General features: G+C 43.8%; 1 protein-coding gene across 1 annotated transcript; it reads right to left on the bottom strand.

Moving 5' to 3' along the window:
* Positions 1–6,369: 6,369 nt before the first annotated feature.
* Positions 6,370–13,103, bottom strand: LOC123258221 (uncharacterized mitochondrial protein AtMg00860-like). The gene is made up of 2 exons (XM_044718094.1): positions 12,843–13,103; positions 6,370–6,420 (listed from the first exon to the last, which is right to left on the bottom strand). Exons 1-2 carry the CDS (start codon positions 13,077–13,079, stop codon positions 6,382–6,384), a joined length of 276 nt encoding a protein of 91 aa, XP_044574029.1. The 5' UTR covers positions 13,080–13,103; the 3' UTR covers positions 6,370–6,381.
* Between the last annotated feature and the right edge of the window lie 1,067 nt (positions 13,104–14,170).

The raw sequence follows: 14,170 nt of genomic DNA, 5'->3' as shown, positions 1-14,170 counted from the left end.
TGTGACAAGGCAAGCTGAATTTTATTCCACGCGGTTTCCAAGTGCAGTGGAATCGACTCATCCCAATGTAGCTTACTAAGCCAAAGTTACTGCAACAGGATTTTTCCTTTGATAAGGATCGGGCTTAATAAGCTAAGGGGGTCGAAAAGCTTTGATGTCACCGAAAGAATATTCCGCTTAGTCGCTCTTTGACCCATGACTGACATATCAATTTCGAATTTAAACACGTCATTTTTAGGAACCCAAACGATTCCTAGTGTTTTTGTCAGCTCTGAGTCCGAAAGTGCTTAACCGTGCTCTCGGATGCAGTAACTTCAGGCGAGTTTGAAAACCACTTACTCAATTCAAACCCAGCGTTTTGAAGAACCTGAGTAACTTCAGACTTAATTGTCTTTAGCTCCTCCACGCAACCAGCACCCGTTAACATGTCGTCGACGTAAAGGCAAACCCAATAACTTTAGCAGCTCGAGGGAATGCATTTTTCGCGGATTCACTCAACCTCTTCAAACACCTTATGGCCAGGAATGGGGCTGGTGCAGTGCCATAAGTAACGGTGTTCAGCTTGCACAATTTCAAGGACTCAGACGGGTCTTTTCTCCACACTATCAACTGGTATCGCCGATCTGCTTCATTTTCCATCACTTGACGATACATCTTTTTTATGTCGGCTACCAGAGCGAATTTTAAGAAACCCGAAATCTAAGAAGAGTTGAGTAAAGCTCTTCCTGAATTGTTGGACCCACCATCAACAACTCGTTTAAACACTTCTGTGTGGATGTCTTGCAGGACGCATCAAAAACGACTCGGAGTTTGGTCGTTTTACTTTGAGGCCGTAAGACACACTGGTGGGGAATAGCGTAGTGTGGAGAAGCAAGAACGTCATTGCTTGCAGGGGACATATGGCCTAGGTATTCTTCCATAAATTCCAAATACATTTTCTTTAAGTTTGGATCTCGAGATAATCTTCTCTCGAGCGACAGAAATCGGCGTTTGGCTATCTGAGTGATTTCTGAGTTGCCCAAAACGCTTGGATCCGACATAAATGGCAGTTTAACTTCAAATCGACCTGAAGGCAGTATTCTTGTAGTCTTCCGATAATGTTCCTCACATAGCTCTTGTTCTGGCGACAACATCTTTTTAGAAGATGGAACTTCTCCCAACGACCAGAATTTTTTCAAGTTTTTGTCTATTGACTCTAATATTTCTTCTTGGCCATTCAGACTAGAGACCGGCTGTTGATACTATCTTTCGCGATTTCCCGATACTATCCACCCAAGGAGAGTTTTTTGAAGGATGGGATGGTTCGGACCTTGCTTTATTTGGCCAACAGTTCGAAAAATGACTCAGCTCCAATTAGCATATCTATCCGCTGAGCTTTGTAAAAATATGGGTCTGCTAATGGCAAGTTGTTTGGTAGGGTCCAATCTTTCACGTTGACTGACTGGTCAGGGTGATAGCCTGAAATTGTTTTCAAAACCCAAAAGTCAAACGGAAACTCGTTACTATTGACTCTCGACTTCACCACGGTGTGTATCTTTTTCTTGACTTGTGAATTAGTTTGACCAATTCCAAGCAAGTTGATGCACGATTCCTCCCTACGGATCTGTAAGCGTTGAGCAAGATCTTCTGTAATAAAATTCATTTGTGACCCTGAGTCAAGTAATGTTCGGGCCAATATGTGCTCACCATTTGTTGTTCGAACGCTTATGATCGACGTTGCTAACAAAACCCTTTCTACAGACGACGCATGCAAAGCATGTGAAGTAGAAGAGCCATCATTCGTTAACTCTGGAGGAGGATTTTGTGTGGGTGGTGGAAATGCTAAGTTATTTTCGGTCACTGTAAATCGGTGCAGAAGTTTATGGTGCGATCTTGAACAGATTTGGCACCTGGTCGATTTACAATTCGCTACCGTGTGACCTTTTCGCAGACAATTCAAACATAGGGAGGCTGACTTAAACAACCCAAACCTTTGCATTACAGCAAGGCGAGCGAACGGACTGCACTGGGCCAAAAAATGGTTGTTAGCGTTACAATAACTGCAAGCTGGTTTGGCGTTGGTATTAGAACAAGCTAACGAAGTTCTATTCAGTTGCTTGCTGAACCCAGTTTTTTCTTGTTTTGGGTTGCCAGTCTCTTCAGCGGACAGATGCTGGTATCTACGATTTAGTATTTTTTCGAAATCGGACCACAGCGGCAATTCCTCATAATCCAGTGACTCTTCCCATTTTTGCTTGGTCACTAGATCCACTCTACTCAAAACTAAATGAATAATCATTGAGTTTGCAATTTTAGTATCATCTCCTATGGATAATAGTGATCCATAAATTGATGACACAGGGTCGATGAGACCCCTTAACGACGACGCAGACGGCTGAGAAATTTTCGGAAGGCTAAACAGTTGACGAATTTGGTTCGCAAAGATGAGACATTCGTTATCATAAACTCTTTTTAGACTAGCGATAGCTTTGTCGTAATTACTCTCGGTGACTTGGAATGCCTTGATAGTTCCTAAGGCTTCACCAGAGAGGCAAGAAATTAAATGATTAAATTTCTCAATAACAGGAATGTTTACATCTTTGTCAACTAATGTCTCGAAAAGACTAATGAAATTTTTGAAATCCGAATAATTTCCACTGAATTTTGGCAATGCCAAACTGGGAAGTCGAGCTCGAGCTCGAACGAGTGGTAGGGGACGACAGTGATTGCTATCATATATATATATTATGTTTTATTTTATCCACAGGCAGTACATGTAGGTTAGCACATATTTATACATAAGTTAGAGGGTTGGGACTTTCCACACATGTTATGTTTGACCAAAATGTCTTATGTACAAAATTTCATAAGGATCGGCCGACTATATCCTATAGCTGTCATACAACGATCGAAATTGGCATAACTTTGCTGTTTTTTAAGTTAGAAAGATGGGATTTGGTACAGATTCTATTTTGGGGAAAACAATCTGATCTGCCAATTTTCATAAGGATCGGCCGACTATAAGCGATCCGCTATATATCTAATAAAATAAGATGGTGGCGCCACCTAGCGGTCTGCGACTGAACTGCAAGGGTATATCAACTTCGGCTCCGCCCGAAGTTAGCTTTCCTTTCTTGTTATAATTAAATTTTTACAACTTTTATATATGTTGTTATTTATTTTTGCTCCACTATTTTTTATACCCTTGCAGAGGGTATTATAATTTTGGTCAAACGTGTGCAACGCAGTGAAGGAGACATCTCCGACCCTATAAAGTATATATATGCTTGATCAGGATCACCTCCTGAGTCGATATAAGCAAGTCCGTCTGTCCGTCTGTCTGTTTCTACGCAAACTAGCCTCTCAGTTTAAGAGCTATCGAGTTGAAACTTTGCACACATCCTTCTTTTGTTTACAGGCAGTATATAAGTCGAAACGGCCGGGATCGGCCGACTATATCCTATATCTGCCATATAACTGATTGATCGGAAATGCCATAACTTTCGTTTTTTAAGTTAGAGGGTTGGGACTTTCCACACATGTTATGTTTGACCAAAATATCTTATGTACAAAATTTCATAAGGATCGGCCGACTATATCCTATAGCTGTCACAGAACGATCGAAATTGGCATAACTCTGGTGCTTTTTAAGTTAGAAAGATGGGATTTGGAACAGATTTTATTTTGGGAAAAGCAATCTGATCTACCAATTTTCATAAGGATCGGCCGACTATATACGATCCGCTATATAACTAATAATATAAGATGCGTGGCGCCACCTAGCGGACTGCGACTGAACTGCAAGGGTATATCAACTTCGGCTCCGCCCGAAGTTAGCTTTCCTTTCTTGTTTTTTTTAAGTTTGAGGGTTGGGACATTTTGCAAATTTTATTTTTGCCCAACATAACGTAACTCGTAACGTATCGCAAATTACCTAAAGGTCGGCCGACTATATCTTGTAGCTGCCATATAACTGAATTATTGAAAATAGTGTTTTCTTCAAAGTTAAACATAAACTATTCTTTCATAAATTCGATGAATGTACAGTATATTTTATAAACTAATTATAACAAAGGATTGATGCTGGTTTCCGTGATGTTTATTAAGAATCCTCACATACACAGCCCCCTCACCACGACAAGGTCTCAATCCACGAGAGGGAAATAAATAACTTAATCTATTTTGCACTTTTTTAAATAAATAATTTATCGAAATCTACAGGCATATTAATAATTTCTATAAATATGTACAATTTATGTTAATGAATTTAATAAATAAATTAATAATAAATATGATAAATAAATAAATTAATATGTTAAGAAAATTCCATCATGATGACTGTAGGTTGTTTTATATGTAATAGCTACAGCATTCCTCAGCTCATTTTCAGCAAATATCCAATCAATTTGCGTTAAGTGTTTTGTAGTTGCAATATTATTAATTGGACTAAGGTTATGTTCACTTAAAGCCTCTTCAAGTTGATCAATGCTTCTGGATCTGCATATATTAAAATCTCCTAATATTACCAATTTGCTATTATTTTCTAATCTGCGTATTCTTTCTACATCCGCCATAACTTCATTTCGAAATTGTGTTATAGGATACGCAGGATTTCTATAAACAACAATAAAAGATGTATCAAGATATTTAAAAGCAATAGATTGATATATGGTTCTAGGATTTAAAGACTTATTTGTCTCAAACAAAAACATTACATTTTCAGAAATGTTTTGCTTCTCATAAATAATTATTCCATTTCTCCCAAAACCATTTAATCGATTGCTGTCAATTCGTTTTATAATATCGAAATCTTGCAAAGAAAAATCTTCGCTGGGAATAATAGGGTCGTTAAAAATATCTTCGGGATGGCTTCGAAGGGACTCAACATTATGGTAATATAGGCAGTTTGCTACGTTTCTGTTAGCCACAAGCTCGTAATGCGTAGTCAAGAACTTTTCCTTGAGTTCGGCTTGGACATTTGGAGCTCCAAATCTTGTTGGAGGAACAAAGTCGCCTAGAAGGAAAAGTCCCGATGCGCTAGTAGCTCTACTGCATCCAACATATAGCGAAGCTCGTTTAATGCCTCTTTTAAGATGCACCGCGACTTTGCTATATGTTGCTCCTTGGCTTTTATGGATGGTAATAGCCTCAGCAGGAACAATTGGGAATTGTTTTCTGTCAACAGAAGCATGCTCTGATCTTCCAGACTGAAAAACTCGAGAGGCTTTTACTGTAGGAGTCCATTCGGGATCTGGACTATTTCGAACTTTTGATCTGGCGATTGCACCAACCATGGGATCGAAAAAATGAATCCAAAGACGCGTTATTAAATTTGAGCCATTAACTACGCAATGGTCAATTTGTTTTAGCTGACCAGTTGCTCCATTTACAAGTCCGTCATTTGTGTCAATATTAACGGTAACCATATATTTAGCAGTTGTTTTGAGATGAAGAACATATGGTAAGCCCTCAGTTTCAGAGGTTTTCATATTTTGAGCATATCTTATTCTCGTACTTTCTCTATTTCGTGCAGATATGTTCGCAGTTTTCACTGCAGCAACTGCAGTGGAAACTAACTCTTCCGTCGCAATTTGCGCTAATTTAATGGAATTGAAATGGTTCACTTCTTCGTGAACCATTCAAAATATATTTTTACAAACAACATTATGCATTACATGTGCATAATATTGTCTTTGTTTATAGTTGAGGGACCGAGTTAGCGAGCAAAGGTCATCATTGGACCCCGTTAGAGTCTAATTAATTGAAGTTCGCCATCTTCTTCAGGATTATTCGTTGCATTGTCATCCTGAAGAATATTTACGTTCCGCTCTATATTAGGCACTGCTAAAGCTCTAAATTCTTCGTCTAAAAATTGGGAGGCAGGTTCTTCCAAATTGGGATTATTATCCCCCCTATCCTCTTGCAAATCTTCAAGAACTCTTTCTAACTCCATATCATCAAACACATCATACTTTTTTTCATGATCCTAATAGATTCATGATTAGTTCTGAATGTGTTTTCAACGTCGTTGGAAAGAAGTTCAGCTTCTTCATTTCGCGAAGGATAGAAGAGTATTAAATGCTCTCGGAAATAATCCGATGGTGAAGAGTTAATGCTAAAGCGAACCCATCTAAGAATCAGGGGATGCTTACGTTTCTTAACGTGACCAGACCCGTCCATCAGTGGATAGTTTTGCTCAGCAACTTCGTCTTCAACATCAACCTCCAAATCATTTGCTTCATCATAGTCCTCACCATGATTAGCGGCAGATCGTGTATTGCGCTTATGGAATCTATACCAAGCTGCAAAATCTGCTAAACAAATTCCTTCTAGCTGCTCATGCCTTTGCACATATCGGTCAAGAATATTACGCTCAAAAATTGTTACGACCAACTCCTGATCCTACGGTCCGCCAATCGGCATGGGTCTGGCTCCGGCTAGCTCAACTAGGGCCGTGGTTTCCCTGACCCTTCCCATACAGACCGCTAACAATAATAAACATCCAACATATACTAAACAGCACATGTTAGACGTTTCATAACACTAAATTCCCCACAACATTTAAATTCAAGTCCTAACATACTGAGACAAACAAACTCTTAACACTTATCCTCACCTGATTAACACGGGATCTCTATCCTACTCCTGCTGACCTGGAGTAGCTGTGCCTGCCCTCCCTTCCGTAGCGGAACGCTGGCCACCTCTTGCGTCCGCCCCTATTCTGCTTTTCCTCTCAATCCCCTCTTAACTTCCCCATTATCCTATCCCTAACCCCAACTTTATCTTCTACTCAGTCTTCATTCTTTCATTCAAATTTTTATTAAATAATCTATACAAATTAGGCTTAATCAGTTTTCTATCTTTATCTTTTACTTTCTCCTATTCCGACGCTTTGGTTTCGGTCTGGGCTTAAATCTTAATAATATGATTATAACCAACTCACTTTCCGCCCGGATTTATATCCCTACCTAAGAGAGCTCTCCTTAATACGTAGGGACTACCGCCATAACAAAAAGGAAATTTATTTGATTTCCTTGGGAAATTGTCAACCGTTTACTTCAACGGCCGCGATCGGAACTTACATTTAAATGTACTAATAAAAAGAATAACATAAATATATAAAAAAAAAAACCAGAATAAAAAAAATAACGGAATAATTAAAGAACAATGAAATACATATACACCAACACAAAAATATATAGGTATTAAAATTAAATAATAAATAATTATAAAATAGAAATAAATAATCAATAAGGCAAAAACGTTCCTCTTCTAATATATTTTGAAATCTCTGTCGGATTTCCAATCGGCTATTTTCCAGGCTTCTTTCCTTCGTGGGCGGATTCCGGCCCCGAGAAGGCGGGGCAATTCTCCGGATTATGGCCAACCTGTCATATATATATAAAAGGAGCCTCCTGGGGTCCGTTCTCGGTGGGTCAAATCAACACCTTCAGCCGCCCTTCACAATCACATTTCAGGCCCGGCTTCTATCTTCACCAAGGCGCCAAAAAAACTGCGGCGCCAAAATCAATAGGAAAAGAGGGGGGGGATCAAACGACCGTTGGGTTTTTTGATTTTTGAGACTTTTAAATTCCCCAAAAAAAAAAATACGCCAGGCCTAACTTTTTTTCTTCCGTTTTTTTTTTCGGAGATGCGAGTCTGGTCGGTCCTGGAAATGAAGAAGGCAATTAATTACGGCTCTCCTTCCTGGACCGACCTCTTACCTTATCTTCCTGCCGATCCTGCTTCCCGCTTTGTCTCCTTCAATTCCTTTGATCCGGCAAAATTATGATTCCTTTGCCCCACAGAACATGAGAAAGCGCTTTTTTTTGTCTTCCTCTTTTTTTTTTTATTTCATATGTCTACGACCGCACCGCTTGACCACTGCCTTTCAATTCACCTTCCCTTCGATCTTTCCCTGCCATGGTCATTCGGATCGGACCGTTGTTCCGGACCCGATCCGTCCCAGGTCATCAACCCTCTTATTCAAAAATTTCCCTGCCCGGGACTAGGTGGCAGCCCTGCCGCCCTTTTCTTAACTATGTGGCAGCCCTGCTCCGATTGTTTACATCGGCCACAACAGCCACATTAGCATTTTACGCTTATTAGCGTCAAATGACAATGGAAATATGGACGATTCAGCTCTACTCCTTGGATCAGACCCATGCTCGGGAGGCGGCTCTGGACCCTATCCTCAGCGCCCAACGTGGGAGACGACCCCTCGGATTCTCGATGTCACCATGGCACTTGACTTCTTCTCTCTGCCGGAGTCTTCCTGTCCCGCAAGTACCTCCATATCTACAAGATGCCTGATTTATGCTTTCTTTTCTCTTCCAGGCACCTCTCCGTTGGTCGTTATCTATTTCCTTTCTTATTAGTGTCACTGCCTCAGATCCTTTACCACCTCCACCTCATACATATTTTCGCCAATCGGCCTTCGGATTCTGCATTTCACAAACTTCCTTGCGAATTTGGCATTGAAGCTCTTCCCAAAGTCGCTTAAGACAAAATTCCTCCGGAAGACTTCCTGGCCAGGCCGAAACCGAATCACTCGCGTCTTCCTGTTATAAGTTCTTGCACTTGCTTCATGTGCCCCGTGCATGTTCCTCCTTACCGCGTCTCTGATCAAGGCGATCCTGTCCGACGGCGGCAAACACAGGAGCTCATTGTCCTCCAGTGCCTTTATCTTCCTAGCCACCTTATAATCGGTTCCATCTGTGAACATGTGCTGTCCAAACAGGGCAAAGGGCCTAATGGCGTTCAGTACCGACTGGTTCACCCCCTCTGCCGCATTCAATTAAGGGGAATACACTGCTGTTCTGACGTGGCGGATGTGGAATTCCTGCATCATTTCCTGGAATCGCTTTGCCACGAACTGTTTACCATTGTCCGAATGAATGGTCTCCGGCACTCCAAAGGTGTGAAACACCTCACCCACCAGGAACCTAACCACCTCTGCCGTCGTTGCTTCCTTCATGGCTTTCAGGAACACGAACTTTGAAAAATGGTCTACCACAATAAAGATATACGCGTGCCCTTTTCGAGACCTCGGATATTTCCCCAAAAAATCTATGCATAGCTTCTGGAATGGTCTGTAGGTTACCGTTTCGGCTTCTAGACCTGGCCGCGGGCCGCTGGTCGTAGGTTTCGTCTCCTTGCAAGTCCGACATTCCCTCACAAAAGCCCGGTGAGCCACCATTCCTGGCCAATAAAATCGCTGCCTTAAGCGATGCAAGGTCTTCGCCATCCCCCCATGAACCTTATCGGGCGGGGAATGCGCCTGGTCTAACATGGCCGCGCTCAGCGAGGCCGGTACCCACAACTTCCAGGTGTTCTCCTCTAACTCCACCGCGCTTTTACATTCTGTCCTTTTGAACACGAAGCCATCCACAATCTTTACATCAGGAAACCTATCCTTTTCCTCCTCGAGCAACGGCTTTAACTCCATGTACTCTTGGGATTCAAATTCCGTGGTTTGGAATCCGAGCATCCAGTCTTCCTCTGGTTCCTCGACGGCTTCCACCATCCTGGAGAGCGTGTCTGCCACCACGTTCTCTGATCCTTTACAGTGCTCGATTGCCATCTGATATGGTTGCAGTTTGAACGACCACCTCGCTAACCTTCCGGCCAGGTTCTTGACGATCATGATCCATTGTAGGCTCGAATGATCCGTGATCAGCTTACACGGTATAAGCTCAATGTTCGGACGAAAACGTTCCACCGCCGGCACGGCTGCTAAACATTCTTTCTCGGTCACGCTGTAGTTGCGCTGCGCTGGGTTCAGTTTCTGCGAAAAGAAGGCTATGGGACGCTCGCTTTTGTCCTCCTCTATTTGGAACAGTACCGTCCTCACGATTCCTCCGCCGATCACATATCCTAGGTAACGCAGCTCCTTGAAGCAGAAGTGCGACTTCTTTAGGCCAATCGTCAGGCTCCTGGATACCTCTTCCAGCATTTCCATGTGTTCCTGAAAATTTTCTGACACTACTAATAGGTCGTCCAGGTACACGAAGACGCTTTCCCTGAGCCTCTGCGGTATTACTTTGTCCATCAGCCGACACAGCCTTTGGGCTGCGTTTGTCAACCCGAATGGCATCACCACGAAATGGCACAACGGAACTTACATTTAAATGTACTAATAAAAAGAATAACATAAATATATAAAAAAAAAACCAGAATAAAAAAAAATAACGGAATAATTAAAGAACAATGAAATACATATACACCAACACAAAAATAAATAAGTATTAAAATTAAATAATAAATAATTATAAAATAGAAATAAATAATCAATAAGGCAAAAACGGTTCTCTTCTAATATATTTTGAAATCTCTGTCGGATTTCCAATCGGCTATTTTCCAGGCTTCTTTCCTTCGTGGGCGGATTCCGGCCCCGAGAAGGCGGGGCGATTCTCCGGATTATGGCCAACCTGTCATATATATATAAAAGGAGCCTCCTAGCCTGGGGTCCGTTCTCGGTGGGTCAAATCAACACCTTCAGCCGCCCTTCACAATCACATTTAAGGCCCGGCTTCTATCTTCACCAAGGCGCCAAAAAAACTGCGGCGCCAAAATCAATAGGAAAAGAGGGGGGGATCAAACGACCGTTGGGTTTTTTGATTTTTGAGACTTTTAAATTCCCCAAAAAAAAAAATACGCCAGGCCTAACTTTTTCCTTCCGTTTTTTTTTCGGAGATGCGAGTCTGGTCGGTCCTGGAAATGAAGAAGCCCATTAATTACGGCTCCCCTTCCTGGACCGACCTCTTACCTTATCTTCCTGCCGATCCTGCTTCCCGCTTTGTCTCCTTCAATTCCTTTGATCCGGCAAAATTATGATTCCTTTGCCCCACAGAACATGAGAAAGCGCTTTTTTTTGTCTTCCTCTTTTTTTTTTTTATTTCATATGTCTACGACCGCACCGCTTGACCACTGCCTTTCAATTCACCTTCCCTTCGATCTTTCCCTGCCATGGTCATTCGGATCGGACCGTTGTTCCGGACCCGATCCGTCCCAGGTCATCAACCCTCTTATTCAAAAATTTCCCTGCCCGGGACTAGGTGGCAGCCCTGCCGCCCTTTTCTTAACAGCCCTGCTCCGATTGTTTACATCGGCCACAACAGCCACATTAGCATTTTACGCTTATTAGCGTCAAATGACAATGGAAATATGGACGATTCAGCTCTACTCCTTGGATCAGACCCATGCTCGGGAGGCGGCTCTGGACCCTATCCTCAGCGCCCAACGTGGGAGACGACCCCTCGGATTCTCGATGTCACCATGGCACTTGACTTCTTCTCTCTGCCGCAGTCTTCCTGTCCCGCAAGTACCTCCATATCTACAAGATGCCTGATTTATGCTTTCTTTTCTCTTCCAGGCACCTCTCCGTTGGTCGTTATCTATTTCCTTTCTTATTAGTGTCACTGCCTCAGATCCTTTACCACCTCCACCTCATACATATTTTCGCCAATCGGCCTTCGGATTCTGCATTTCACAAACTTCCTTGCGAATTTGGCATTGAAGCTCTTCCCAAAGTCGCTTAAGACAAAATTCCTCCGGAAGACTTCCTGGCCAGGCCGAAACCGAATCACTCGCGTCTTCCTGTTATAAGTTCTTGCACTTGCTTCATGTGCCCCGTGCATGTTCCTCCTTACCGCGTCTCTGATCAAGGCGATCCTGTCCGACGGCGGCAAACACAGGAGCTCATTGTCTTCCAGTGCCTTTATCTTCCTAGCCACCTTATAATCGGTTCCATCTGTGAACATGTGCTGTCCAAACAGGGCAAAGGGCCTAATGGCGTTCAGTACCGACTGGTTCACCCCCTCTGCCGCATTCGACTGAGGGGAATACACTGCTGTTCTGACGTGGCGGATGTGGAATTCCTGCATCATTTCCTGGAATCGCTTTGCCACGAACTGTTTACCATTGTCCGAATGAATGGTCTCCGGCACTCCAAAGGTGTGAAACACCTCACCCACCAGGAACCTAACCACCTCTGCCGTCGTTGCTTCCTTCATGGCTTTCAGGAACACGAACTTTGAAAAATGGTCTACCACAATAAAGATATACGCGTGTCCTTTTCGAGACCTCGGATATTTCCCCAAAAAATCTATGCATAGCTTCTGGAATGGTCTGTAGGTTACCGTTTCGGCTTCTAGACCTGGCCGCGGGCCGCTGGTCGTAGGTTTCGTCTCCTTGCAAGTCCGACATTCCCTCACAAAAGCCCGGTGAGCCACCATTCCTGGCCAATAAAATCGCTGCCTTAAGCGATGCAAGGTCTTCGCCATCCCCCCATGAACCTTATCGGGCGGGGAATGCGCCTGGTCTAACATGGCCGCGCTCAGCGAGGCCGGTACCCACAACTTCCAGGTGTTCTCCTCTAACTCCACCGCGCTTTTACATTCTGTCCTTTTGAACACGAAGCCATCCACAATCTTTACATCAGGAAACCTATCCTTTTCCTCCTCGAGCAACTGCTTTAACTCCATGTACTCTTGGGATTCAAATTCCGTGGTTTGGAATCCGAGCATCCAGTCTTCCTCTGGTTCCTCGACGGCTTCCACCATCCTGGAGAGCGTGTCTGCCACCACGTTCTCTGATCCTTTACAGTGCTCGATTGCCATCTGATATGGTTGCAGTTTGAACGACCACCTCGCTAACCTTCCGGACAGGTTCTTGACGGACATGATCCATTGTAGGCTCGAATGATCCGTGATCAGCTTACACGGCATAAGCTCAATGTTCGGACGAAAACGTTCCACCGCCAGCACGGCTGCTAAACATTCTTTCTCGGTCACGCTGTAGTTGCGCTGCGCTGGGTTCAGTTTCTGCGAAAAGAAGGCTATGGGATGCTCGCTTTTGTCCTCCTCTATTTGGAACAGTACCGCTCCTACTCCGGTATCTGAAGCATCGCACTGTACATAAAACATCCTTTTAAAATCCGGATGTCTCAGAACCGGTGATGCACTCAGCGCCTCCTTCAGCGTCCTTACGGACTTCTCCGCCTCCTCTGTCATAACGAACTTGCCTTTTTTCAAGGTATCCGTGAGCGGCGCCGCCAGTTCTGCAAAGTTCCGTATGAATCTTCGATACCACCCTGCCATCCCGAGAAACCGTCGAACCTCCTTGGCACTGTTCGGCATCATCACCTTTTTTATGGCCTCCACTTTCCCAGAGAAAGTGGAGGCCTCCACTTTCCCAGAGAAGACGGACCCAGGTTCGTCCTCACGTTTCCTCCGCCGATCACATATCCTAGGTAACGCAGCTCCTTGAAGCAGAAGTGCGACTTCTTTAGGCCAATCGTCAGCCCTGCTGCCTTCAGGCTCCTGGATACCTCTTCCAGCATTTCCATGTGTTCCTGAAAATTTTCTGACACTACTAATAGGTCGTCCAGGTACACGAAGACGCTTTCCCTGAGCCTCTGCGGTATTACTTTGTGCATCAGCCGACACAGCCTTTGGGCTGCGTTTGTCAACCCGAATGGCATCACCACGAAATGGCACAACGGGTGTCCCGGGACCGTAAACGCCGTATACCTCTTGCTGGCTTCGTCCAGCTCTATCTGCCAGAACGCATGCTTAAGGTCCATACTCGAGATATACCTTGTCGTTTCTATGCGACTCAAGATCCCCTCTTGTTCAGCTTTCGGGCATCGAGGCAGAGGCGATTCTTTCCTGGCTTTCGGACTAACGCGATGGTGTTACTCCATGCACTGTCACTCTCTTCTATAACTCCCAGGCGTAGCATCTCATCTATTTCTTGGTAAATGAGTGTCTGCACCGCTGGTGACACCGGATAGTGCCGATCCTTGATTGGGGTGGCCCCTTCCGTCAGCTCGATGCTATGCTTCATGACCTCTGTCCTTCCTAAACCATTCTCCTCAAAATTCAGGAACGAGTTCCTTATCTTGTTTAGTTGTTTTGTTTCCTCTTCTCCCAGTTCATGCTGCTCATGACCATCCTTCTCTGTCCCTGTTCTGTTCGCTTTCTCTTCAGCCATTTCCACCTCGCATACTCCAAACAACTCCGTCGCGATTTCAAACTCCTGCCAGAAATTCACTCCTAGGTATAATTCCTGCTCCAACGATGGACATAGATAGAATAGGATTTCTCGAGTCCTTTTTTTGTACTCCACTTGCATCTTCACCTTGCCCAAGATCTGCTGCTGCGATCCATTCGCCGTTCGGACCTTAGCA

Source organism: Drosophila ananassae (genome assembly GCF_017639315.1).
Source record: "Drosophila ananassae strain 14024-0371.13 chromosome Y unlocalized genomic scaffold, ASM1763931v2 tig00000111, whole genome shotgun sequence".
NCBI classification, from domain to species: domain Eukaryota; kingdom Metazoa; phylum Arthropoda; class Insecta; order Diptera; family Drosophilidae; genus Drosophila; species Drosophila ananassae.
The sequence above is the reverse complement of the archived record's forward strand: the minus strand, read 5'-3'. Positions and strand labels throughout refer to the sequence as shown.